This window comes from Neofelis nebulosa, chromosome 10 (genome assembly GCF_028018385.1).
Source record: "Neofelis nebulosa isolate mNeoNeb1 chromosome 10, mNeoNeb1.pri, whole genome shotgun sequence".
NCBI lineage: Eukaryota > Metazoa > Chordata > Mammalia > Carnivora > Felidae > Neofelis > Neofelis nebulosa.
In genome coordinates this window covers 106,362,797-106,387,653 of record NC_080791.1, presented here as the reverse complement: position 1 = coordinate 106,387,653, position 24,857 = coordinate 106,362,797, and the positions used below count along the sequence as shown (strand labels likewise).

The following is a 24,857-nucleotide window of genomic DNA, read 5'->3' as shown; positions in this document are numbered from 1 at the left end:
AATCAGGAGGCCGGAAGGGGCGGGCGCTAAGATACGTGGCTCAACGCGCGCGGGGGGAGGGGAGGCTCGGGGTCAAGGAGCAAACCCGGCACAAGATGGCGGCGGTAGCGGCAGTGGCGGCGCGTAGGAGGCGGTGAGGAGCCCGGAATCCCGGGGCACGCCCGGGACGCCCCCAGGCCCCCCAAGCCCCGTAGCTCTCTTTCCTGTATGTCCTCCTAAAACTCTGTCACTCACGGCCTCGTGAGCACCCTTTGCCTCTCTGGAGGCGGCCTCAGGCGCCCCCAGTTTCCTCGCGGTAGATCCGCGCGGCGTTGGGGGCCCTTGCTTCTGGGGCTTCCCGCTCCAGCCCGGCGGCTCAAGAGGGCTGCAGCCGTTTGCTCTTCTTGGCTTTGGCCGCTCGCAGCCGTCCCCCCTCGCTTGGCGGCTCGCGGCGGTTAACGCTGCCGCCTCCTTCCTGCAGTGCGCGGGGCCATCGGGGCGGGGGACGAGACGCGGCCCGGCCTCCGGGAACGCAGCCTGCTGCCCCGCGGGCCCCTCAGCCGGGAAGCACCGCGGCTTGCTGTCCGGCTTGCACTACCTTTCTTGCCCTACCCCCCCCAGAGTCCCGGACCCTGCCCTGCCCTTGTCTTCACGTGGACACCAACCCTGGCTTGTTCGGTATTCACGGTCTCTGGGCACGTTAACTTCACGGCCTGCCTGGGTGATGGTGCTCAAACACAACATGCAATCGAATGGTTTGGTCTGCGCTCTCGAGTTTATATTACAAAAAAACCAAAAAACAAAAACGGTTCAAAACAATCACCAGCGCCACAAAGCGTTTACCCGGACCTAACGGATATACCGGGGTGGGAGAGGCATGTACTGTCAACCAGCAGTGAAAAAAAGATTGGACTGTAAACTCAACTCTCTGGAAGCCTGTGATCTGAAACAATAAACGGGTGCATCTTACCCTGTGGCTCATTCCTGACTTTGGCTTGTGACCGCCTCTTGCTCTGGGGCGTTCAAGGCATCCCTGAGTACATAGAGCCTTCCAACAGGTCACATTTGAAAGATCTTTTAGAAATCCTATCCTCATTGGCATTTCTCCAAGCCCATTTTATAGATTGTGCAGATAGTACTCCAGAGGGTATTTAAGTCTGATTACTGCTGCTCTGGGCAGGTAGACCTGGGGTCAGTGGTGTAGTGTGCCTGCTGCAGTCACTCCTCAAGAGTTGGGCCCCAAACCTTGCTATTGAATTTTCTGGTAGCATTTCTTCTGCTGGTTTTGCTACTGATTATTCCTGGTTGGCCTATCAAACCACAGTGCCTGGTGTTTTCCTCACTTTTCTGTGTGGCCTGACTTCCTTTGCATATGCTTCTGGAACTGGAGGGCTTACTGTGTTGGGTGATTTCCTTTCTGGTGATTTTCCTTAGTTTAGGTTTCAAGCCAATATTGAGGCTAATGCTGGATACAATGTATATAGTAAGCCCTACCCTTTAGCTACCTTGTTAGCTAGTAGGTTGCAAACTTTTAAGGCTGAGAAGAAAGGAATCATGTGTTGTGTTTTCTCCCCTATTTGGAACACCTGCATCAGTCACTGGAAAGGATGTTTAAAATGCAGATTCCCGAACTCCCGGGATATGCACTTAATAAGTCCTGCAGGTAATTCTTAACAGACAATAAAGTTTGAGAACCTCTGTTTAGGGTTTACTCAGAATGGGCGAACATATCTTTCAAACTAACTTGTTCAAATAAGCCTATTAGTCCCTTTTCTGTCATTTGAGAGCACATTGGGGAAGTGACAATTTGTGGTAACCTTGGGGTAATGGTCCTTAATGACGCAGGCACTTTTCATAAGTTGTGTGCTGTATTGTGTATCGTGAAGTATGTGGGCCCCGGAGTCAGGCAGAGCTGAGTTCAGTCTCAATGTCACCCCTTATTAGCTTTTCAGTTTTGGATGGATCATCGAACCTATTATGCCTCAATTTTCCCATCTGGGAAAAACCCCAACCCTACATTCACAAAGACAATAACGAAAAAAATGAAAAAGAGGTAGTGTGTATAAAGAAGTGGTTTTGAATGGTGGTTGCCCATTAGAGTTGTTTTGGGAAATTTAAAAAAACTGACGCCCGGCTTCGTGCCACTTCGGTCAGAATCGCTGGGAGCGAGACCCAGGTGTTGGCACTTTTAAAAACTGCAGGGAAAATTGAAAACTAGGGATATAGGCAGTTAGCCAGGCCCCTGGAGGAACATTAGGGCTCCGTACACGTAGCTGTTATTTTTTGTTTTTCAGGCTTAGGTAGTGGTAGTGGTGACTTATTTTGAAGATACAGGAGTAGACATCAGAGGACCAGTATGCCTAGGGTGCTGGGGATGTTAGGACTCTATCGTGATAGCAGGCTAGCTGAGGGTACATCCTTAACATTTTCACCCTAGCTCCCCCTGAGGCCTTGCCCGTGGGAAGGCCTGGCTCGCTTTGTTTCTCTTTTCCTCACACGGTACCACCACTTCCCCCGGGACTGGCTGTTACTGCTCCTTTCCTCTGAGAGGCTGATGTAACCGGAGTCAACACCAGGGCCTCTGAAGGCCAAAGATCCTTTGTCCACTTCCTGTGCCTTTTGAAGGGAGGGTGTGAGCGAGCCAGCTCCTCACGCCTGACGCTTCACCCCATGTCCACTCTGCCTTCTTTTCTATTTAACCAGACTCTGTCTCTCTCCCCTTTTAGGGTTGTGGTGGGAAGGGGCCTTTACCTCAGGAGGTGGAGCCCTTTCTGACCTTTGTGCTGATCGTTCCCTCTTTGTCTTCTTTCTCCTCAGGTCTTGGACAGGTTTGGTACTCACTTGTTTAGGTGTCTGTCTGGGAGTTACCCTTGCTGTGGATAGAAGCAACTTTAAGACCTGTGAAGAGAGCTCCTTCTGCAAGTATGATATTTCTTGGAGAGTGGGATGGAAACTGGGGTAACGTGGGAGGTGCTGTGGCAGATTGGGTAGCCTGGGGACACTTGAGGTGGTAGAGGGACCTAGGAACATCGGGGAACCCTGCCACCTTCCCATTTCGCTTGGCAGGAGGCAACGGAGCATACGGCCAGGCCTCTCTCCGTACCGAGCCTTGCTGGATTCTCTGCAACTTGGTCCTGATGCCCTCACAGTCCATCTGATCAACGAGGTCACCAAGGTCAGGGGAGAAAAGGAGGAGTCTGGTGGGGGTGGAGAAATGGCTAAGGGGTAATTCGGGAAAGGTGAACCTGTAGCCAGCTAACATCCTTTCCCAACTATCTGGGGATTTTAGGAGGAATAAGGAGGAGACCCCTCAGGAGGGAGTGAGTTCAGAGGGCATTCTGTGGTGTAGCCCTCTCCCTTCCCCACATCCAGACCTCTGCCCCCACAGGTGTTGCTGGTGCTGGAGCTCCAAGGGCTTCAAAAGAACATGACTCGGATCAGGATTGATGAACTGGAGCCCCGGCGGCCCCGATACCGGGTGTCAGATGTGTTGGTGACTGATCCCCCTACAGCTCGGTAAATTTTTCCTGAGAAACCTATCCATTTCCGCAGCCTCTTTCTCCTTCTTGATGCAACTTTATTTGACTGACTTTCTTTTCTGCTTTTGGGTAACAGCTCACTAGCATCTTGCCACTCTCCTCAACCTTGCTCCATTTCTCCCTCTGCTTTATGTATTTTCTCTTTCGCTTTTTGTCTTCTTTCATTCTGCAAACAGCTGTTGCCTCCGTTTCTGTGCCAGGCCCGGGCTAGGTGCTGACGATGGGAGAGGAAATAAACAAGGCCCCAGGTCTTGCCCTCCAGCATTATGTCTGTGTGGTTGGTTCCTCCCTTAGCTCTCCTTCCGATCACTTTTCTTTTTTTCTTTCTTTCTCCTCAGATACTCGGGATAGGATTACTCAAATTCTTGAGTCATGCCACGCTGTCATTATGAGTATTCCGTGTATGGCTCTCTCTTTTTTTTTAAGTTTGCTTATTTATTTTTTTCAGTAATCTCTGTGCCCAATGTGGGGCTCAAAACCATGACCCCAAGATCAAGAGTCCCACGCTTTTCTGACGGAGCCAGCCAGGCACCCCGTGCATGGCTTTCTATTAAGTACTTAATTTACAATTCGATATGATGAACCCTGCACGTTGTATACCCTTTACCCAACCCAACCATATACTTCTCCCTGTCCTGTGCCCCTGATCACCCCCACAGGTGATTGTTATTCTCAAGTTTATCATTCCCTTGTTTTTTTGTTCTTACAGTTGTATCGTGTATGTGTAAGAACATATGTACACAAACATATTTGTATTTACGTGCCTAAGCCATAAATTATGTAGTTGTGTTTGGTTTTGAGTGTTACAGGGCAAGTAACTTAGTGAATGTGGGCTTCTAGAATTTCCTTTTTTTTTTTTTTTTTTTTTTTAACATCTATTTATTTATTTTTGGGGAGAGAGGGAGCAAGCGCACATGTGCAGGAGAAGGGGCAGAAAGAAAGGGAGAGAGAGAATCCCAAGCAGGCTCCGTGCTGCCAGTATGGAGCCTGGCTTGGGGCTTGATCTTACAAACTGTGAGATCACGACCTGAGCCAAAATCAAGAGTCGGGTGCTCAACTGACTGATCCACCCAGCTGCCCCTGGAATTTCCATTTTTTGCGTAACTTTATGTAGCTCTGTTGCATGTAGCTTTAGAAATTCATGTTTACTGCTGTAGACTATTAACGTATGAATATATCCCCCCTCATTGATCCCTTTCTACACTAAGGGGCACTTGGGTGGTTCCCAGTATTTCTGCTATTCAGAGTGTTGGCGTGAGCACTCTTGTCCATGTCTCCTGTGTCCGTGTGCACGAGTTTCTCTTTGGGGCAGAGCTAGGAAAGGAGCCACAGAGTTGTAGAATATGGAAATACTGTTTTCCAAGGTAGAGCCGGAGCAACTGACAATTTACACTTCCACCAGCAGTATAGAAAAGGCCTCTTTGACCCACATCTTCTGCAACCCTTAATACTATTGGACTGAATTTTGGTTGGTAGAATGGCTGTAGAACGATGCTGTGTGGTTTTCTTGGCTTCGTTGTCTTTCCCAGTTTTTTAGTGAGACAGCACCGCTGCACGTGTCTGTCTGTTCTGGTTTATAATTCTGTGAAACGCTAGTTCATAGTTCTGCTCATTCTCCTGTTGTTCATCCTCACTGATTTGTAGAAATTCATTAGTTTTTTTTTTTTCTTTTTTTTTTTTTTAAAGTAATCTCTGCACCCAAGGTGGGCTCAAACTCATAACCCCAAGATCAAGAGTCACATACTCCACCGACTGAGCCAGCCGGGTGCCCCAGAAATTCATTAGTCATTTTTTTTTTTTCTTTTTATGCTTATTTATTTATTTTGAGAGAGAGAGTGTGTGTGTGTATGCGCACGAAAGTGGGGAAGGAGAACAGAGAGAGGGAGAGGGACAATCTTAAGCAGGCTCTACAATGTCAGCATAGAGCTTGATGCGGGGCTCGATCCCATGAGCCATGAGATCATCCCCTGAGCCGAAATCAAGAATTGGATGCTTAACTAAGTCACCCAGGCGCCCCATTCATTAGTCTTGATCCTTTCTCACTTACCTGTATTGTAGCTCTATCCTTTTCCAGTTTGTAGCTTATCTTTTTACTCTCCTAAAGGTGTCTTGAAAAAAATTTTTTATTTTAGAATAGTTTTAGATCTGTAGTGCAAGGATCTTACGAGAGTTCTTGTATACCCTGCACTCCTCTTCCCCTGTTGTTAGTATTAATGCAGTACATTTGTCATCCCTGATGGCTTGATATCATTGTTACTAACTAAAGTCTATGTTTTATTCAGATTTCCCTAGTTTTTATCTAATAAAAGTTTATCTAATAGTTTTTATCCTTTTTCCAGGATCCCACCTAGGATAACGTATTTAGTTGTCAAGTCTCCTTAGGCTTCTCTAGACTGGGACAGTTTTTCAAACTTTTCTTGGTTTGATGACATCTGAATGAGAAAATTTGGATTTGATAAGCAGGAATTCTGGATTTGAAATGTTGTCATGCATATCAATCTTTACTTTCTGGTGTTAGCACTTTCTAAGTTGTGTTTTCTGTTTTTTAATGTTTATTTTTGAGAGAGAGTGTGTGCAAGCAGGGGAGGGGCAGAGAGAGAGGGGGACAGAGGATCTGAAGTGGGCTCTGTGAGATCATGACCTGAGCCGAAGTCGGACGCATAACTGATTGAGCCACCCAGGTGCCCTCTAAGTTGTGTTTATTTTTTATATATATATATATATATTTTTTTTTTTTTTTGAGCGAGAGAGGGCTCGGGTGAGGGGCAGAGAGAGAAAGAGGGAGAGGGAAGTGGGGGTCACCCAAAGCGGGGCTTGAGCTTGCCCAATGCAGGGCTCGACCCCACCTGAAGCGGGGCTCAAGCTCACCTAGTGAGGTGCTCACGCTCATGAACTGTGAGATCATGACCTGAGCCAAGGTTAGATGCTTAACCAACTGAGCTACCCAGGTGCCCCTAAGGTATGTTTAAATAATTCTCTATTTCAAAGTCAGAAAAAAGGAAAATTTTTTTTTTTTCAAGTTTACATCTTCTAAAAATCTTACCTCAGGGGTGCCTGGCGAGCTCAGTCAGTAGAGCATGTGACTCTTGATCTCAGAGTCATGAGATCAAGCCCCACGTTGGGTGTAGGGATTACTTTAAAAAAAAGTTAGGGGCGCCTGGGTGGCGCAGTCGGTTAAGCGTCCGACTTCAGCCAGGTCACGATCTCGCGGTCCGTGAGTTCGAGCCCCGCGTCAGGCTCTGGGCTGATGGCTCGGAGCCTGGAGCCTGTTTCCGATTCTGTGTCTCCCTCTCTCTCTGCCCCTCCCCCGTTCATGCTCTGTCTCTCTCTGTCCCAAAAATAAATAAAAAACGTTGAAAAAAAAAAAAAAGTTAAAAAAAAAAAAAAAGTTAAAGAATCATAACCTGTCTGGAGTTGATATTAGTATCTAGTATGAGGTAGGAATATAGATAGTACCATTTTCTTCCTATTCCCAAAATGTTTTTCCTCCTTCACTATCGGATAGTCCTTTCCTCACCGAACTGCCATGCTACCTCTGTTACATTTGGAACTTCTACGTATGCTTGGTTCCGTTGCCCAGCGCTTACTTGATTCCTTTGATTTGTCCATCCTTGGCACTGTCCCCACACGCCTATAGCCCTTCGCAGGTCCCCTCTCTTCTGAAGTGTCGTGACTACTTTTGATCCTTTGCACTTCCTTGTATCCCTTCTGATCTCTTTCCCAGGCTTTCTGTCTCTGGCCGTGACGACAACAGCGTGGAGCTTACTGTGGCTGAGGGACCCTATAAAATCATCTTGACGGCGCGGCCGTTCCGCCTTGACCTGCTAGAGGACCGCAGCCTTCTGCTCAGTGTCAATGCCCGAGGACTCTTGGATTTTGAGCACCAGAGGGCCCCCAGGGTCCCGTGAGTACGGGGCCTGGGACCGGAAGGGACCTGGTGTAAAAGAGCCTAGGGGTGTGGTGGGTTTGGCACTGGTTCCCTGGGAGGGGACAGGGTGGCAGGACCACCAGGTAGGGGGCGGGGGCTGGGGCTGGGAGAAGCTGACTCTCAGGGAGGGTAGGAAGCAGACCCGGGTCACAGTTTTCTCCGTTTCCTGTACAGACCAGGAGGCAAGTCAGTTTTGTCCCTGAGCTGTACCCTGGGCACCTCCTCTGGGAGGCCTGCCTGGGTCTGCCTTTTCCTCCTTCCCCTCTCACACCATCACATTTCCCAGATTTATTTTCTTCCTTTTTTTGTTTTTTTTGTTTTTGTTTTTTTTGTTTTGTTTTGTTTTGTTTTGTTTTGTTTTGTTTTGTTTCTTTTCCCCCCACCCCCCCATCTCTGGAAGTTTGTCGACTGAAACTCACTTTTATGTTTCTGTTTTTGTGTTGGTTTTGTGCCTCCTTTCCCCCTTCCCTACCCATCTCCTCCTGCCCCAGTTTCTCGGATAAAGTTAGTGTCACGCTCGGTAGCATTTGGGATAAGATCAAGAACCTTTTCTCTAGGTAAATCCATGGCCACTGGTACTGTATCTGTTCCTCTGCCCTTACCTGCCCTTTACTCTGGCCCCCAAGGGAAGGTGCCCCAGACCTTCCCATGCCCCACCCTGCCCTCACCCTTCTTTCCCCAGGTATGTGGGTATCTGGTCACTCTTCCCTATTCCCTTGGCTGGGAGCCCCCTGGGAGAAGGAAGATGAAATGCTGGAAGTCCTTGAGGAATGTAGGCAGCTTCTTGCTTTGCCAAGGGGTGGAGAGATACTGCCTGTTGCTGGGGTTTCTGGCTCTCAGCTGGGGCGCACTGAGGCTCTAGGTAGAGCTGCTTGCCAGCTGCCCTTGAAAGCATTCTTTGGCAGAACCTCTTGTTTGAGTCCCTGCATATATCCGTAGAGGCTTGACCATGGTATGACCCACTTGCCTTTGTAAAACCCTGGTGTCAGGCCAAGAGGCCCGGTGACAGTAGTTGGGGCCAGAGTCTCGGAGGCAGCATAGCCAGCACTGGCATTCCCAATGCAGGCACTGGAGCCATCCTGCCTGTCTCTTCTGGAAGCGGGCAGAGGCTGGGGATTTGGTCCTGTGTGTGGAAGGCCCCTCCTGGTGGCATTTACTCATCTCCCTTCCTCATTTCTCTCCCCGTCCTTGGCACATTTATCTGCTCGCTGGGGTCCCTCACCAAGCTTTAACATTCAGTCCCTTCCTCCAATGCCTTCGTTCCTTTGGACCCTTGGCTCTCTATTCCCTTACCCCTCCTTCCACTAGCCCCTCGTCCCTGCCCCCTCTGGATTGGAGCAGACAGCTCTCCTACCTTCCAGGCAAGGATCAAAAGACCCAGCTGAGGGTGGTGGGGACCAGCCCGAGGAAACGCCTGGGGACGGTGACAAGGCAAGTCGGTGGGCCAGGTGGTTGGGGCACAGGGCTGGCCGGGAGGCTGGAGGGGAAAGGCCCACAGGAAATTTGAGCTCAGTCTCCTCATCGGAGACGGAATTTAGAAAAGGGTTGGGGAAGAGAGAGCTGTGTGTGATTGGAGGTGGTCTGCTTTCCTCCTCACAGCCAGAGGAGACCCAGGGGAAGGCAGAGAAAGATGAGCCAGGAGCCTGGGAGGAGACATTCAAAACCCACTCTGACAGCAAGCCATATGGTGAGGGACTGCAAGAGCCTTGGACAGGGATGCAGGGACTCCTTGTCAAACGGGAGCTCTGGAGCCCAGTTTTTGCTTTCCTTCCAGGCCCCACGTCTGTGGGTTTGGACTTCTCTCTGCCAGGCATGGAGCATGTGTATGGGATCCCTGAGCATGCTGAAAACCTGCGGCTGAAGGTCACTGAGTGAGTCCCATGGTGACACCAGGACATGGAGGGGAGGGGAGAGAGAGGTCGGGAGTTGAGGCTGTGGGATGGTGTCCATGCAGTCTGGATATTCCAGACAAGCATGAACCACTTCCTGAGGCCAGATCTCCTTGGTGATCAGAAAATTCTTCAAGTAAGGGTAGAGGAACGAGTTCTTATTACTCACCTATATCTGTGGGGTGGAGGTAGTGGGTGCCACAGCCTAAGGCCAGTCTGTCTGTCTGCCTTCAGGGGTGGGGAGCCGTATCGCCTCTACAATTTGGATGTATTCCAGTATGAGCTCTACAACCCCATGGCCTTGTATGGGTCTGTGCCTGTGCTCCTGGCACACAGCCCTCACCGAGACTTGGGCATCTTCTGGCTCAATGCCGCAGAGACCTGGGTTGACATATCTTCTAACACTGCAGGGAAGGTGAGCGTGCGGGCGGGGAGCAATGAGTGCATCATCAGGCCTGAGACAAACGAGTGTGCTAGGGCATTTGCTTTAAAGAGGCTGGCGGGAGGCCCACAGGGGTACCTGTTTGGGGACTGCAACGGAGAAGAGGCCCTTGGCCTTGGGAGCAGCATGTGAATTCCCCAGTAATTTCCAGAAAACACATACTAATGGGGAAGGTATTGCCCTTTCTGCACTTATTGTTGGTACATTTCTTATTGACTCCACGTCACGTACTAGATACTTTTCTAGGTGCTGGGAATGTATTGCTCATTGAGGTAGGAAAGATCCTCGCTGTCAGGGTGGAAGACAGACGTTAGACATGTAACAAGGCAGGGGAGTTCAGTGGTGGTAAGTGCTGGGAAAGAAATGCAGTGGTCACGTGCTGGGGATGGGGACAGTGCTGCTTTTATGGTGTGGTCTGGGAAAGCCTTACTGAGGAGGTGACCCTTCACCTCCTCAGCCCAGAGTGACTTGTTAGGAGCCAGCTGTGTGAGGATTCTGAGAACACTGGCTTTGTCGCCGGGTCAAGGAAGAAGAGGGTAGGTGTTAGACCTGTGTCTGTGGTTCCCTCTGTAGACCCTGTTTGGGAAGATGCTAGACTACCTGCAGGGCTCTGGGGAGACCCCACAGACAGATGTCCGCTGGATGTCAGAGAGTGGCATCATTGATGTCTTCCTGCTGCTTGGGCCCTCCGTGTCTGACGTGTTCCGGCAGTATGCCAGCCTCACAGGTACGCACGTCCCCTCTCTGCCAGCCAGCAGCCTCCTTTGCTGGCCCTTGTCTTCTTGAAAGGGATGACTGCATTTTCAAAAGTGCTGTGCCTCAGCCTACTTCCTGGCTCCACACCCTTCGCTTTCTGTCTAGTTGACAAACTTCCCTCGATTTCTGGGTGTTCCCATTGGCCCCGGGTTGGGCCTGACCCCACTGTGACCCCCGTGCCTGCAGGGACCCAGGCATTGCCCCCGCTCTTCTCCCTCGGCTACCACCAGAGCCGCTGGAACTATCGGGATGAGGCCGATGTGCTGGAAGTCGATCAGGGCTTCGATGATCACAACCTGCCCTGTGATGTCATTTGGCTGGACATCGAGCATGCTGATGGCAAGCGGTACTTCACCTGGGATCCCAGCCGTTTCCCCCAGCCCCTTACCATGCTCGAACACTTGGCCTCCAAGAGGCGGAAGGTGAGAGGACTGTGGCCATGCTTAGTCTTCTCAGGCACAGCAGCCCTGGAGAGCTCTGAGCGCCCATGTTCCTTGCCCGCAGCTGGTGACCATCGTGGACCCCCACATCAAGGTGGACTCCGGCTACCGCGTACACGAAGAGTTGCAGAACCGGGGTCTGTATGTCAAAACCCGGGATGGCTCTGACTACGAGGGCTGGTGCTGGCCAGGTAGGTGGGCCTAGAGTTGAGGGAGAGGCTGTCGCGAAACCAGGGAGTTAGGATGGTAGCCCTTTGGCCCCTTGGAGGTTGACAGCCACCCTTAACTTGTCCCAGGCGCAGCTGGTTACCCTGACTTTACCAATCCCACGATGAGGGCCTGGTGGGCTAACATGTTCAGCTTTGACAATTATGAGGTACGCCAGCCCCTCCCCTCCCCGCATCTGTCTTTCCCACCCTGCCTCCGTGAGTCTTGTCATTCTCCGCTGGCCGGCCCTGCTGTGGTTGGCTGCCTGTATCTATCCCGAGGCTTGATCCTGGGAGGACCTGAGAAGGGCTTCTTTTTGCATTCCTAGGAGTTCTTTCATAGTTTGTCATCTTTCTCTCCTTTGTCTTTCTGACCCTATTTCTACCTTGTGTACTTAGGGCTCAGCTCCCAACCTCTATGTCTGGAATGATATGAACGAACCATCTGTGTTCAATGGTCCTGAGGTTACCATGCTCAAGGATGCGCAACATTATGGGGGCTGGGAGCACCGAGACGTGCATAACATCTATGGCTTCTATGTGGTAAGAGGCTGAGTGAGGAGGGCCTGAGGGTCGGGGAACTCGCACCAGATGACGGCAGGCTTTTTGCTCCTCACCACCCGTCCTCTTCTGTCTCCACCCAGCACATGGCGACTGCGGAGGGGCTTGTGCTGCGCTCTGGGGGCCTAGAGCGCCCCTTTGTCCTGAGCAGGGCTTTCTTCGCCGGCTCCCAGCGTTTCGGTAAGACTTAGAGAACAGAGCTGTGGCAGAGGGTGTGAAGGCCAGATTGGAAGAGTGACGTGCCAAAGCCTGCTTCTCCGAGCAGTCCGTCCACACAGCTGTCCTCTGAGAACAGCGCACCACATCCCCCACCCCGCTGTCCCTGGCACTCAAAGGGAACCAGGGATCGGGGGTCCTGTCCCCTTTCAAGTGCTTTTGTGCATTTTGCCGTGCCTTCCTCAACAGGACCCTGGGGGCCCTAGAGCGGACGTGGCAGGTCGGAGGAGTCAGCTGTATGAAAAGCGGAGCCCTTCACTGTCTGCAAACTCCATCTCCCTGTCTTCCTTAGGAGCTGTGTGGACAGGGGACAACACTGCTGAATGGGACCATTTGAAGATCTCTATCCCTATGTGTCTCAGCTTGGGGCTGGTGGGACTTTCCTTCTGCGGAGGTGAGAGGGGGAGGAATTGGGGGTCTTGGTCTGGTGGGAGAGGAGCAAGTAGAGGGCGCGGGACCCAGGCGCGAACAGAGCAAGCTGAGGGTCCAGGGTGGGGCCCGGGGGAGCTCCTTAGGCAGCAGCCCTCCTTCACCCACTTTTCCAACCTGCTTCCTCCCTCCCCTTTCTTAGCGGATGTGGGCGGTTTCTTCAAAAATCCAGAGCCAGAGCTCCTTGTGCGCTGGTACCAGATGGGTGCCTACCAGCCATTCTTCCGGGCACACGCACACTTGGACACTGGGCGGCGAGAGCCCTGGCTCTTACCTACTCAGTACCATGACATAATCCGAGATGCCTTGGGCCAGCGGTATTCCTTGCTGCCCTTCTGGTACACTCTCTTCTATCAGGCTCATCGCGAAGGCATTCCTGTCATGAGGTAAGGCATTCAGCTGGGTCTGTGTAGAGTGGGCCGAGGTGGCTGAGGGACAGTGGGGACTGGGTTCCATCTCTGGGCCTCTCTTGTCACCCACCAGGGCCTTATAAAAGAGGGAGACTCTGGTGTCAAGGTCAAGAGTAAGAAAAGAATAAAGGGGATGAGTAGCAGTAAACATTACTGCCAGGCGTTGTTCATCTCTATCCCCAGAGGCTGAACCAAGGCAGACGAGTCCTTCTGTCCTTGGGAGCAAGACAGACGGACGTATGCAAATATACAAATAAGAAAATTGCCAACAGTGGTCTTTGAAAAAATAGAACAGGGATATGGAATTAATTTCTCCAAATGGCCTTCTTAAGAAGAAGGGCATGTGAGAGGTGGCCTGACTAATGAAGAAGATAGCCCGTGACCTCAAGGAAGAGTGTTCCCACAGAGGAGGCTGCAAGTGCAGAAATTGTACAGTGGCAATGAGTTTGTTGTGTTCCAGGAATAGAAAGCCTTGTGTGTCTCAGGGTAAGGAACCGGAGGGAGAGGTAGAAGATGATATGGGAGAGGAAAATTTCACCTGACCCAGGACGACAAAATGGCCACTGGAGAGTTGCGGGGAGAATGTTTCAAGATGGGACAGGGGAGGAGGAGGCAAGGAGATGGGTTAGCAAGTTCAGTGACTAGCCCCAGGGTAGGGTGCATAGCTGAGGCCTTCAGGTCAGTTGGGCTGTCTGGTTGCAAGCTCCTGGGTTGTGCTGTTCTTTCCTCCAGTTCCTGGGGCAGCATCTTTGACATCTGCCAAGACAGCAGGTGTCTTCCTTTCTTGTCTTGCTTCCTCCCTAGGCCCCTGTGGGTGCATTATCCTCAGGATGTGACCACCTTCAGTATAGATGATCAGTTCCTGCTTGGTAAGAAACGGGGAGGGCAGATGATGGTGGGTTGGGATAGGGCTGAGCAGTGAGCACCTGTGGTGGTTTGGGGGGGTGGGGGTGGCTGTAGACGCCCAGGGAGGGAGGAGTGAGTGAGGCTGGGCAGGCGTTCTGGTGCTCCCTGTCTGGGAACCGACCCCCTCAGTTCACAGTTGATTCTGGTGTGTCTTAGGGGATGCGTTACTGGTTCACCCCGTATCAGACTCCGGGGCTCATGGCGTGCAGGTCTATCTGCCTGGCCAAGGGGAGGTGAGTTAAGGAAGAAAGGGTGTGGTGGGGAAAGGTGGTAGAGGCCAAAGAGGGTAAATGGGATGGGGGCCCTGTGTGGTGAGTGACCAAATATCTCTCCTGCCACCCACAGGTGTGGTATGACACTCAGAGCTACCAGAAGCACTATGGTCCCCAGACCCTGTACCTGCCTGTCACTCTAAGCAGTGTGAGTATGCCCAGCCCACCTGCCAGCTCCATCTGTCTGTAAGTTTCCAGAAGGAGAGAGTGTGTGCTTCAGGGTCTAGGACTTAAGTGGGCACAGATGGGGAAGAGCAAGAGACACTGCAGGGCCCAAGATTGGACAGTGGGGCAACTTTATCCCAGCGCTGCTCTCGCCCTAGATCCCCGTGTTCCAGCGTGGAGGGACCATTATCCCCCGATGGATGCGGGTGCGGCGCTCTTCCGACTGCATGAAGGATGACCCCATCACTCTTTTCGTTGCTCTCAGTCCCCAGGTGAGCACATGGACAGGGAGCCCCCTCAGCCCTCTGCTCCCTTACTGGGCTTCAGTCCCCCGCGGAGTGCCCCTCACTCCCTCTTGGGCCCAGGCTCTCATCCATCCTACCTCCTGCTCAGGGTACCGCCCAAGGAGAGCTGTTTCTAGATGATGGGCACACGTTCAACTATCAGACTCGCCATGAGTTCCTGCTACGTCGGTTCTCATTCTCTGGCAACACCCTGGTCTCCAGGTAACGAAGTGCCCATTCTTCCTTGGTAGCCTCGGGGATGCTCACCGCACATTGTGCTCTTCTCTTGTGTTATGACCTTGCGTATGACCTTGTTTAAGGTCTCGTCCTTCCTTCTGCTCTGACATCTTTCTCCCTGATGGGCATTTGCTTTTGCTCCCTCTAGCTCAGCAGACCCCAGAGGCCACTTTGAGACACCCATCTGGATTGAGCGGGTGGTGATAATAGGGGCCGGAAAGCCAGCAGCCGTGGTACTCCAGACAAAAGGTGAAGAGCAAGGCTGGCCCCTGGGGTGGGGACAGAGGGGATGTAGGGGCGGGGCCAGGGACACCTTGCCCATAGGAAAGTAGTTGCTGTGCCATAACCTGTTGCTATAAGTGTGGAACTTTCTTTTTTTTCCACCAGGATCTCCCGAAAGCCGCCTGTCCTTCCAGCATGACCCTGAGACCTCTGTGTTGATCCTGCGCAAGCCTGGCATCAGCGTGGCATCTGACTGGAGTATTCACCTGCGATAACCCAAGGGATGCCGGGGGGTGGGAGGGGTGCGGCGGTGATAAGAGTTCCTCTTCCTTCTGCCTTGGAGTGTGACCCTCCCCACACTTCACCTTTCTTATCTGAAGACCCAGATTCTGCCAACATCTGGGCAGGATGAGAAGCTGTCCCCGGGCTCTAACTTCCTCTTGTGATCTCCCGACCTCTCCCACCCCACTGACACCGTCTCCCTCCATTCCCCCAGCACTCTGTTGCTCTAACTGGAGCACATTCACCTGTGAAGACCTGGGGACCACGAGGCCCTTGCTTTCTCTTTTCTTCCTTTCTTTTGGGGGCCCTGAATCCCCTCCAGACCCTCTTCATTCATACCTCTTGTGTGTTGATGCCGTTTCTTGGAAGAAGATGAGGGCAGTGAGCTTTAGGGCTCCTTTTCTCCTTCCCTTCCTCTCCCCACCAAACTGCTCTCCCTCCTTTTATTTTTTCCTCCTGATTCTTCTCTGTCAGCGCTCCCCTTTTTATGCCCCACTGATACACTGGGACCACCCCTTACCTGATAAGGGATGAATGGATCAAAGGAGTGAGGTTGCTGGAGAACATCCTCTTCCCTGTCACCCCAACCTTTCCTCTCCCTGATTGCTTCTAGAGCTGCTGCAGTTCTGACAGGGGCAGTTCTGTCTCCCCTGTCCCTTAGGGGAAAGAAGTGTCCACTCTTCTTTAAGAGGGGATGGGCAGTAAACTTCTTTGGCCCCCTTTTTGTCCCCTTGAGGGGCATTCAAGATGGAGAAATCAGTTGTGGTTTCATTGAATCACGGTCACCTGTATTTATTGTTCCGAGAAGGCTGAGGGTGGGGGGAGATGATCATGTGTGCCCAGGGTTGGCCCGAAGCGCTGGGCGGGGGGTGGGACAGGACTAACTGGGGACAAGGGGGAATATTTGTGGCAATTTTTTTTACTTCCTCTTGGCCCCCAGCTGTGACAGGTTTTGATAAAAGGAGAAACAATAAAGAGATAAACCATAAATAACTGTTGGTGTCTGGATTCTAGTTCTGGCCTGAGCCACAGACCCTTAGAAGAAGCCTGAGGGGCTGAGATTTTCATCTAGCTTCAGCATAAGCCTCATCAGTTCAGCCAAATGAGCAAGTGCAAGTGGTCTTCAACTTGCCAGAGGCCAGTATTTTCACAGAGGAGTCCGGCAAGGTCATCAGATTTTAGTAGGCCTAGTTAATAGTGGTGACCAGAGGGGCGCCTGGGTGGCTTCTTCGGTTAAGCATCTGACTTCCTCTCAGGTCGTGATCTTGCGGTTCATGGGTTTGAGCCCCGTGTCAGGCTCTTGTGCTGACAGCTCAGACTGGAGCCCGCTTCAGATTCTGTCTCCCTGTCTCTGCCCCTCCCCCACTCGCACTCTTTCACTCAAAATAAACATTAAAAATATTTTTTTAATGGCGTCTGGGCGGCTCGGTTGAGGGTCCGACTTGATTTTGGCTCAGGTCATTATCTGGTTTGTGAATTCGAGCCCCGCGTCGGGCTCAGCTCTGGCACTACAGAGCCTCTTTGAGATCTTCCTCTCTCTCTGCCCCTCCCTTGCTTGCACTCTCTCAAAAATAAATAATAAATAATAATAATAAAAAAAAAATAGTGGTGACCAGAGCTGATGGGGTCCCTCTTGAATAGAAACAGCTATTTAGTCTGATGCTCTCAGGAATTCCCCATTGTTTCAGTGATGGGAAATAGTTCTCTCCGTTTTGTAGACTGACGACCAGTCTCAGATTATTTTATAAGAAACTAGAGGGGTTTTTTTTGTTTGTTTGTTTTTTTCAGGGAAAATGACTCCTCAGGAAGGCTTGTGCCTATCAATAGTTAGGGTATGTGTCCTTGGAATGCTCAGCTCAAGAAATACACATATTTTTATTTATTTTGAGAGAGAGCGTAAGTGGGACAGGGGCAGAGAGAGGGAGAGAATCCCAAGCAGGCCACACTGTCAGCCCAGAGCCCATGGCAGGGCTCAAACCACCAACTGTGAGATCACGACTTGAGCCAAAGTTGGACGCTTAACCATCAAGAACTATTTCCAGTTTTTTGGGAGGTGGCCCACTGCCTTGCATCCCACTCCCTACTCCCCCCTACCCTGCCCCCTATTGTCACCTGTTTAAGAAATGGTCAGAGGAAACAGTACAGATCTAGAAGGGGCAGCAAACTGCATCATGGCGATTTCGCAGTTTTTGTCAACTTTGGTTACTTGTCTGTAAAATGGGGACAATACCACCTATGTCAGGATTCTAGTGAGGAATGCATGACAGACACCCAGAGCCCAGGCCTGGCACGTGAGAAGTTCCAGATTTCATTCATTCGTGTGACGAGTGTTTGTTGAACTGTTACTGGGTGCTGTGACTGATAAATGAATGAATGAAAATAAGAAAATCTAGACACAGGGACTGGCGTTCAAGGGGAAGGTTTCAACGTCGCTCCCACCAGGCTTCTGACTGCCCGCCACGCGAGCGCGACACGCCGGATATGACGTCACCCACTCCCGTGGTTCCCAGAACTAGGCTGTGGGACCGGAAATTAACCCGGGGGGCGGTGTGCAGACTGACCGGAAGTGGGCTCGGGCGGGCGCTGTCGGCCCCAGCTCCCGGGAGCCGGTGGAGAGGAGCGTGAGGAAGGCGGGACGCGGGGCGGGGCCGCTGCAGGGGCGGGGTCTGCAGGCTGGCGGGTGGGGGGCGGGGACCCCTCGTGTCCCCGGGACCCCGCCTGCCCGGGCGCCGGCGGCGGCACGGCCATGAAGCTGAAGCTGAAGAACGTGTTTCTCGCCTACTTCCTGGTGTCGATCGCCGGCCTCCTCTACGCGCTGGTGCAGCTCGGTGAGCGGGGCGGGGCGGGGGTGCGGCGGGCCCGTCCGAGGGCGCCAGCCGCCTTGCATCCCGCCCTGGGGATGAGCCCCCGCGCAGACACCATTCAGCCGGCTCGGCCCTCCGACAGCCCTCTGCGGCCGCCGGGCGCACTCCCCTCTCTAGAACGCACCGCGGCTTCCCACCGCACCTCGGATGAGATGCAGACTCCTTCCCAGAGTCCGCAAGGCCCCGCATGATCTGTTGCCGTCCTCCTTTCCAACCCCATTTCCTTCCCCACTCGCTCGCTCTGCTCCGGCCACACAAGCTGCATGACAGTTTCTCGAAAAGCCCACGCTCATTGCTGTCTCAAGCTCTTAACCTGTTCCTTCTGGCTGCAGTGCTTTTCTCCCAGCTCTTTCCTGGCCGCCTCTTTCTCATCCTTCAGGTCTCAGCTCAAATGTCACCGCCTCAGAGAGGCCTTCCCTGACCACCTTAGCTAGATTAACTCTTCTTTTTCTGGATTCTCTTTTATTCTCTATCTTAAATGTTTCCTTCGTGGCCCTTATCACAATTTGTAATGATTTTACTAATGTGTTTCTTTGCTCAGTGTCTGCCTCCTCCACTAAACTGAAAGCTCCGTGAAGGCAGGGACCATGTCTGTTTTACTCCCTGCTGTATCCCCAGCACCTAAGGCTGTGCCTTCTAACGAGGAGCATTCAATAAATATTTATCCAATAACGGAATCAATGAATTTTATGAGTCTTTGGTTATAGAGCCAAGGGAACAGATTGAATGTTGCCTCTTACTCGGAGATTTAGGGACCAGGCTTGATCCTCAGGTATTTAAAAGACCGCCCTGTTTCAGGAGATTGACTTCTTTATGGCTCCAGAAGGCAACATTAAGGACCAGCAGGTAGAAGGGATGGAGGCAGATGATCAGCTCGATATCGGAATGAAAGCTGCAACAGATGGAATGTATTGAAGTTGGAGAGGGCTGCTGATTGAGACCACCAGGGATGTAGAAGAGGCTGTTGGGGAAGTTGTCAGGAGATGGCTGCGCTGGCTAGGAGTTGAACGAGAAGGTTATGCCCCTCTGGGATGCTCAACATGCTGTGTGTGGTTCTCTGCCCCCATCCCTGCTTCCTGGGACCAGGCCAGCCATGTGACTGCCTCCCTCCCCTGCGGGCAGCAGCAGAACAGCTTCGGCAGAAGGATCTGAGGATTTCCCAGCTGCAGGCTGATCTCCGTCGCCCACCCCCTGCCCCTGCCCAGCCCCCTGAACCTGAGGCCCTGCCTACTATCTATGTTGTTACCCCCACCTACGCCAGGTACGGGCTCTGGTACGCCCAGGAGGCCTGGCACTGGCCAGGAGGTGGGGGTTGGGGAGGAGTCTGGGGAGTCACCGGGCCAGGGGGTGTTTCTCAAACTAGGGCACGCCAAGTGACAGGATAAATGAGCCACATCTTTCCTCAAAGATGTGTGAGAAAATGGTTGTTTTTCCATTGAAATGGACAGGGGTACACTGGGAAATAGAATACACAGCTCCTGCCAAAGTTTGAGATAGAGCCATATAGTTTCAAAGAAACGTTGAGCTTGCCCGAGTTCACTCTCTCTCAGGGATCCTTTGGGGAGAAAGCTTGAGCACCCCTGACTCAATTGAAATAGAAAAGGCCTTGGCCTTATGTCATACCAGTTACGCCAGCTGTGATTTACAGTGTGTTTACTCTCTACCAGGCACTGTGCTAAGGGCTCTCCTTTCTTTTTTTTTTAATTTTTAATGTTTATTTCTGAGACAGAGAGAGACAGAGCATGAGTGGGGGAAGGGCAGAGAGAGAGAGAGGGAGACACAGAATCCGAAGCAGGCTCCAGGCTCTGAGCTGTGAGCGCAGAGCCCAACGCGGGGCTCGAACTCACAAACCGTGAGATCATGACCTGAGCCGAAGTCAGTCGCTCAACCGACTGAGCCGCCCAGGCACTCCTACTTTTTAAATTTTTTTTAAATTAAACATAGCTTTATTATTGATACAAACCAACTGGGGAACATGGTTTTGGGTCTGTCGCTAAAGAGCCTACTAACTCCTCCCTGGAATCAGATAGCTGACCCGTCTAGGCACAGCCAGCTGTCAACCCCGTCCCCTTACACACATGCAACACCAACCCTGGGACGGACAGGCTGTTCTGAAGGATCAAGAAGCCTGGAAGAATAACCTGGGCCACACCTTCCCAGTTTCTTGTCTAAACTCTGGAAAATTCCCTGGAGAGGAAGGAGGCAAAGGACTCCTCTAAATACCTCTATCTGGAAACCCAAGCACAGGAGGAAGAGGACCTGGTCCTAAGGGTATTTTAGAAAGTCATTATAATTTAATCTTCAAGATGACATTGTTGTAAAGTACTGTTCATCCCATTTGATAGCAGAGGAAACAGGTTTGGGGAGATCTGACCCATTTCCCCCCAGTGCCTTACCTAATAAGTAACAGAACTGGCATTCAAACCCAGAGCTGTCTGATTCCAAAGCCTGTGCCCCTTAACGTGTAGTCTCCCACAGCCAGAGCCCTTGGGTTGAGGCGAGTGACAGACACGGGCTGTACGAACAGGGGAGGTGAATGAATGCAGTGTGAAATTGACAAGCGAGAAAAGGAGTGTGGATATTGGCTGGGGAAAGACCACGGGGGATACTAGAAGGGGCTCAGGAGAAGCTATGTATACTGGCTGGAGTGAGTAAACGGTGCCCACCCCTCGCCCTCCTCTTCATCTCTCCCCCTGCAGGCTGGTGCAAAAAGCAGAGCTGGTGCGGCTGTCCCAGACGCTGAGCCTGGTGCCCCGGCTGCACTGGCTGCTGGTGGAGGATGCTGAAGGCCCCACCCCACTGGTCTCTGGGCTGCTGGCGGCCTCCGGCCTCCTCTTCACACACCTGGCAGTCCTCACCCCCAAGGCCCAGCGGCTCAGGGAGGGTGAGCCAGGCTGGGTTCGGCCCCGTGGTGTAGAACAACGGAACAGGGCCCTGGACTGGCTCCGGAGAGGAGGGGGCGCCGTCGGGGGAGAGAAGGACCCCCCCCCAGCCGGCACCCGGGGAGTCGTATACTTTGCTGACGATGACAACACCTACAGCCGGGAGCTCTTTGAAGAGGTGAGCACCGGAGGTGGGGGGGGGGGCGGGGAATCGGGAGAGAGGCCAGGCGGGGCCAGCTTTGCCTGTTGCCCTGGTTACCAGTGTTGCTCTAGGCTGCTGTGTGAGAAGGGGGAGCAGTGGGCCAGAGTGACCCCAGCGGTCCTTCCTGCTGCTCCCTTGTCCCTGGGCCACCCCGTGTCTGTTTCGTCTCTTCTGACCTCTCATAGATGCGCTGGACCCGTGGTGTCTCAGTGTGGCCTGTGGGGCTGGTAGGCGGCCTGCGATTTGAGGGCCCTCGGGTACAGGATGGCCGGGTTGTGGGCTTCCACACGGCATGGGAGCCCAACAGGCCCTTTCCAGTGGATATGGCAGGATTCGCTGTTGCCCTGCCCTTGCTGTTGGCAAAGCCCAACGCCCAGTTTGATGCTACTGCTCCCCGGGGCCACCTGGAGAGCAGTCTCCTGAGCCACCTCGTGGATCCCAAGGACCTGGAGCCGCGAGCTGCTAACTGCACTCGGGTAAGGGGTGAAGGCGGGCAGAACTCCGGCTTTGGGATACGGCAAGGTGATGGGGGGGAAAGTGGAGTCAGGCCTTGGGGAGGAGGATCACAGGGTGGGTGTTTGAACCACGAGGGACCTTCCAGGGCCCGGACTCAACCTTGCCGACAGCACTACTGCAGGGGAAGCTGGGAGCCAGGGAAGGAAAGTGGTCCCCTGGGCACCCACGTAGCACAGAGCCGGTGAGGGGCCTCTATTTTAGAGGCACTAAAGCCTCCTGCCATTCACGCCTTGGAGCCAACGCTGTGTGTGTAGAGGGGGTGAGTGGGTCCACTCTACACAGAGGGCCCAGTTCTAACCGAAAGCCTCCTGGGACAGGTTCTGGTGTGGCATACGCGGACGGAGAAGCCCAAGATGAAGCAGGAGGAGCAGTTGCAGCGGCAGGGCCGAGGCTCAGACCCAGCTGTCGAGGTGTGATGGCAGGCCCCACCCTGACTACCACCTCCTCAGGCACAGACCTGGCGGACTGGGCCCCTGGCCTGCCCAGGATCCGGTTTTCCTAGTCCTGACCCCTCAGAGCCGGGGGCGGTGGCCCCTCTGCCCCCTCAGCCCCAGGGCATGGCCCAGCTGCTTCGCCCCTCCCCCAGCCTGCCATGTGGCACTGCCCACAGGCTGGGGACAAGCAGCCCTTGTATTGAGCCAGGTCAGCCCTGTCTGGGGCGGAGCAGAAGGACAGGCACTCGGGAGGGAGGGCTGCTGAGCAACCGGGCAACTCCCTGGGGCTGGGCATGCCCTGGGGGGCTGGAGGAGCTGGGCTGGACCCTCCCCACCTGAGCATGCTGACCCCCTCTCCTACCTCCAGAATAAAAGATCTCAAGCTGGAGGGGCCTGTGGTTTCCTTCATTCCACACATTCTGGCTCTCGCATTTAAGATCCTTCCCAGAGTCGAAACCCAGGAGCCCTGGCTTCTCTATCAGACAGAAATCAATTCTCCCAGGGCCCCCCAACCCCCTTGAAAGGAAGATCGGTGGCTTCAGTGCAAAAAGCTTTATTGAGTCTCTGTGCCAGGAGCAGTCGCCAGCCCTTCCCGTGTCGCTTTCCCATCACCCTGTGTTTTCTCTGTTCCCCACTGGTTCCAGCCGCAGGGGCTAAGCCCCGGCCACCTAGTTTTCCTGCCGCCCCCAGTCCAGCTCGGTGACTATCCTTAACCCCTCTAATCCCAGGGACCCCCCCCCCTCCCCCACCTGGAGCCTTGGTATGGAGTTGTGAGGTTTTCAGTGTTTGTCCATCCCTCCCCTTCCCCCCTCCCATTCCCCATCAGGCCACTAGGCCTCAGGTGGACCCTCCTTAGGAGGTGCCTCTTCCGGTGGGGTCTCCTCAGGTGCCGGCCTGTGAGCAACCCCTCCCTGTCGCCACGCTGTTTGCAGCATGTCCTTCAGCCCGCTGGGAAAGAGGTAGCCCTGGGTCTCTCCCTCCCCATCGATGACTCCTCCGAGCCCCTCCAGTGCTGTCTGCAGGTACCGCAGGCCCAGGAGCACCAGAGTCTGTGGGGGAAAAGCAAAGGGAAAGAGGTCAGTGAGGGTCCACCGCCCCAGGGGCCAGAGCTGGAGGCAGCGAGGAGGCCCAGGTGGAGGCAGCCCTCAGACACTTGGCTGACTCACCTGCAGCAGGAAGGTGACAGCCAGCATGCTGCCCAGCGTGCTCGCCAAACCCTGCAGGTGCCCCAGCAGCACCCCGTGGCATCCTTGCGCCCAGAGGTTTAGGTTGGGCTGACGGGGATCAAAGAGCGGGTGGGCATGGGGGTCTGAGAGCCGGTTTTGCAGGCAAGGTCTGGGTGAGTGGGGGTTGCAGCAGGAGAAAGGGACACCGTCGATCAGATACAGGCCCTCCACGTTGCTCTGGATGCGGCTGCAAAGGGAGGGGGCAGGGGAGTTAGGGCGTCTGGAAGTCGAGGCCTGGAGGAAAGGCTGCCGGGCACAGGAATGGAGAAGGGAAACAGGAAAAAGACCTTCACTGACTGGTTTGCTGTGTGCCAGGCGTGCATAATTCATTTATCCTCACAATAAGTCTGTAAGATCGGTCCCATTAGCTCCATTCTACAGATGAGGAAATGGGCCCAGAGCTGTTTGGTAACATGCCCTGGGTCACACACCTGATAGATAGCAGATCTGTAACCCAGTCTCTCGATCGCTAGGCTCTATTTACTTCCTATCTGGGTAAGGTGGGTCTCAAGGGATGGGGAGGAGGAAAAGGAGGGGAAGGAGGCCAGGAGGAGGGGGGCGGGGGAATAAGACACTCACTCCACCACGTCCTGGTCATTGGGATCCAAGTAACGGCTGCTGACCCACTGGACCCCAAACCAATCCTTGTACCCGTGGCGCCCGCAGCAGTGGTGCCTCAGTTGCAGCTCATCCAACAGCCGTTTGGCATGACAGTGTCCGGGCACCTCTGTGTCTTTGTAGTGAACCAAGGCAGTCCCCAGGCCCTCCTCCAGCCCTGTGTCCAGACTCCCAGGTAAAGCCAGGGCCAGTCCCAGGGCCAGGACCAGAAGACCCCCGCCCCCGGCAGTGCCAACCACGAGCAGCGGGCCTAGGACCTTCCGCCAGGGAGGGTACTGAGCTGCGTCCAGACTGGCCCTGCTGGTCCCTGCACCCACCAGTCCTGTGCCCAAAGCCACCGCACCAGCTGCCAGGGCAACCCGGGGCAGGGCAGCAAATGGGCAGGAGGGAGCCAAGAAGGTGCTGAGGTGCCACAGCTGGACCTGGAGGTGCCCGCTATAGAGGAGGGTGAGGCCACCGGCCAGCGCCAGCAGCCAGGAGAGGAGCCAGAGCCCCTGTGCCAGACGGATGCGGGGCTGGAGGGGCAGCACCAGGGGCAACACCGGCGCCATCTCCCATCTCTGCCCAAGGGAAAGCAGAGCTCTCAGGGACTAGGGTTGGCCGGCGCAGGGTGCTGAGTCAGCCCAGCCGGGCTTGAGCTGGGCTAATGCCATCCTGACCCCAATACCCTGGGAATCCTCCCACCCCCATCCTTAATAACCCGCTGCCCTGGCCCCTGCCAGCCCCAATTCGAGATGCCTTGGCCTTGCCCCTTAGGAAAAGCCCCGCCCCCGGGCTAAGGGCCCATTTCATGACCCCGCCCCTGCCCCCTCGCGGAAGTGGGGAGGGGCCGGTCGGCTCTGCCCCTAGGGGCTAGGGGCAGGGACTCCGGGACCAGAGAGGACCCCAGGGATTCAGGGGGCGGGGATCCCGGAAGGGCCTGGAGGGCGGAGGCCCAGAGGGGGTCCGGGGG

The 24,857-nt window shown here is 53.8% G+C and overlaps 3 protein-coding genes across 6 annotated transcripts; 2 read left to right on the top strand and 1 right to left on the bottom strand.

The window, feature by feature from the left end:
• Window positions 1–32: 32 nt before the first annotated feature.
• Window positions 33–15,738, top strand: GANAB (glucosidase II alpha subunit). Of its 4 annotated transcripts, none has more exons than XM_058689307.1 (25): window positions 33–133; window positions 2,797–2,901; window positions 3,046–3,154; window positions 3,368–3,495; window positions 7,243–7,422; window positions 7,938–8,003; window positions 8,808–8,877; window positions 9,046–9,133; window positions 9,221–9,317; window positions 9,570–9,750; window positions 10,351–10,504; window positions 10,720–10,955; window positions 11,038–11,164; window positions 11,270–11,349; window positions 11,579–11,722; window positions 11,824–11,920; window positions 12,249–12,350; window positions 12,528–12,771; window positions 13,600–13,664; window positions 13,858–13,934; window positions 14,047–14,121; window positions 14,297–14,410; window positions 14,532–14,644; window positions 14,808–14,908; window positions 15,047–15,738. In XM_058689307.1, exons 1-25 carry the CDS (start codon window positions 96–98, stop codon window positions 15,154–15,156), a joined length of 2,901 nt encoding a protein of 966 aa, XP_058545290.1. In that variant the 5' UTR covers window positions 33–95; the 3' UTR covers window positions 15,157–15,738. The 4 variants fall into 4 exon arrangements, with proteins under 4 accessions (XP_058545290.1, XP_058545291.1, XP_058545292.1 ...); XM_058689308.1 differs by having other exon boundaries at window positions 8,808–8,881; window positions 9,050–9,133; XM_058689309.1 differs by lacking the exon at window positions 7,938–8,003.
• A 1,982-nt stretch (window positions 15,739–17,720) lies between these two features.
• Window positions 17,721–22,449, top strand: B3GAT3 (beta-1,3-glucuronyltransferase 3). Its single transcript, XM_058689305.1, has 5 exons — window positions 17,721–17,991; window positions 19,114–19,288; window positions 20,727–21,087; window positions 21,297–21,587; window positions 21,945–22,449. The coding sequence occupies exons 1-5, from the start codon at window positions 17,910–17,912 to the stop codon at window positions 22,041–22,043; spliced, it is 1,008 nt and encodes a 335-aa protein (XP_058545288.1). The 5' UTR covers window positions 17,721–17,909; the 3' UTR covers window positions 22,044–22,449.
• Window positions 22,450–22,598: 149 nt separating this feature from the next.
• ROM1 (retinal outer segment membrane protein 1) lies at window positions 22,599–24,597 on the bottom strand. The gene is made up of 3 exons (XM_058689304.1): window positions 23,867–24,597; window positions 23,228–23,474; window positions 22,599–23,110 (listed from the first exon to the last, which is right to left on the bottom strand). Exons 1-3 carry the CDS (start codon window positions 24,454–24,456, stop codon window positions 22,892–22,894), a joined length of 1,056 nt encoding a protein of 351 aa, XP_058545287.1. The 5' UTR covers window positions 24,457–24,597; the 3' UTR covers window positions 22,599–22,891.
• Window positions 24,598–24,857: the final 260 nt, after the last annotated feature.

What these genes read in the sequence shown, in the direction of transcription:
- GANAB (XM_058689307.1), top strand. Translation starts at nt 96, where the DNA reads ATGGCGGCGGTAGCGGCAGTGGCGGCGCGTAGGAGGCG. An exon ending in TGATCAACGAGGTCACCAAG is followed by an intron (nt 3,155 to 3,367) that starts GTCAGGGGAGAA and finishes CTGCCCCCACAG; the next exon opens with GTGTTGCTGGTGCTGGAGCT. An exon ending in ATCAAGAACCTTTTCTCTAG is followed by an intron (nt 8,004 to 8,807) that starts GTAAATCCATGG and finishes CCTACCTTCCAG; the next exon opens with GCAAGGATCAAAAGACCCAG.
- B3GAT3 (XM_058689305.1), top strand. Translation starts at nt 17,910, where the DNA reads ATGAAGCTGAAGCTGAAGAACGTGTTTCTCGCCTACTTCCTGGTGTCG. An exon ending in CTACGCGCTGGTGCAGCTCG is followed by an intron (nt 17,992 to 19,113) that starts GTGAGCGGGGCG and finishes TCCTGGGACCAG; the next exon opens with GCCAGCCATGTGACTGCCTC. An exon ending in GAGCTGCTAACTGCACTCGG is followed by an intron (nt 21,588 to 21,944) that starts GTAAGGGGTGAA and finishes CTCCTGGGACAG; the next exon opens with GTTCTGGTGTGGCATACGCG.
- ROM1 (XM_058689304.1), bottom strand. Translation starts at nt 24,456, where the DNA reads ATGGCGCCGGTGTTGCCCCTGGTGCTGCCCCTCCAGCCCCGCATCCGT. An exon ending in AATGACCAGGACGTGGTGGA is followed by an intron (nt 23,475 to 23,866) that starts GTGAGTGTCTTA and finishes CTCCCTTTGCAG; the next exon opens with CCGCATCCAGAGCAACGTGG. An exon ending in CTGTCACCTTCCTGCTGCAG is followed by an intron (nt 23,111 to 23,227) that starts GTGAGTCAGCCA and finishes TTTCCCCCACAG; the next exon opens with ACTCTGGTGCTCCTGGGCCT.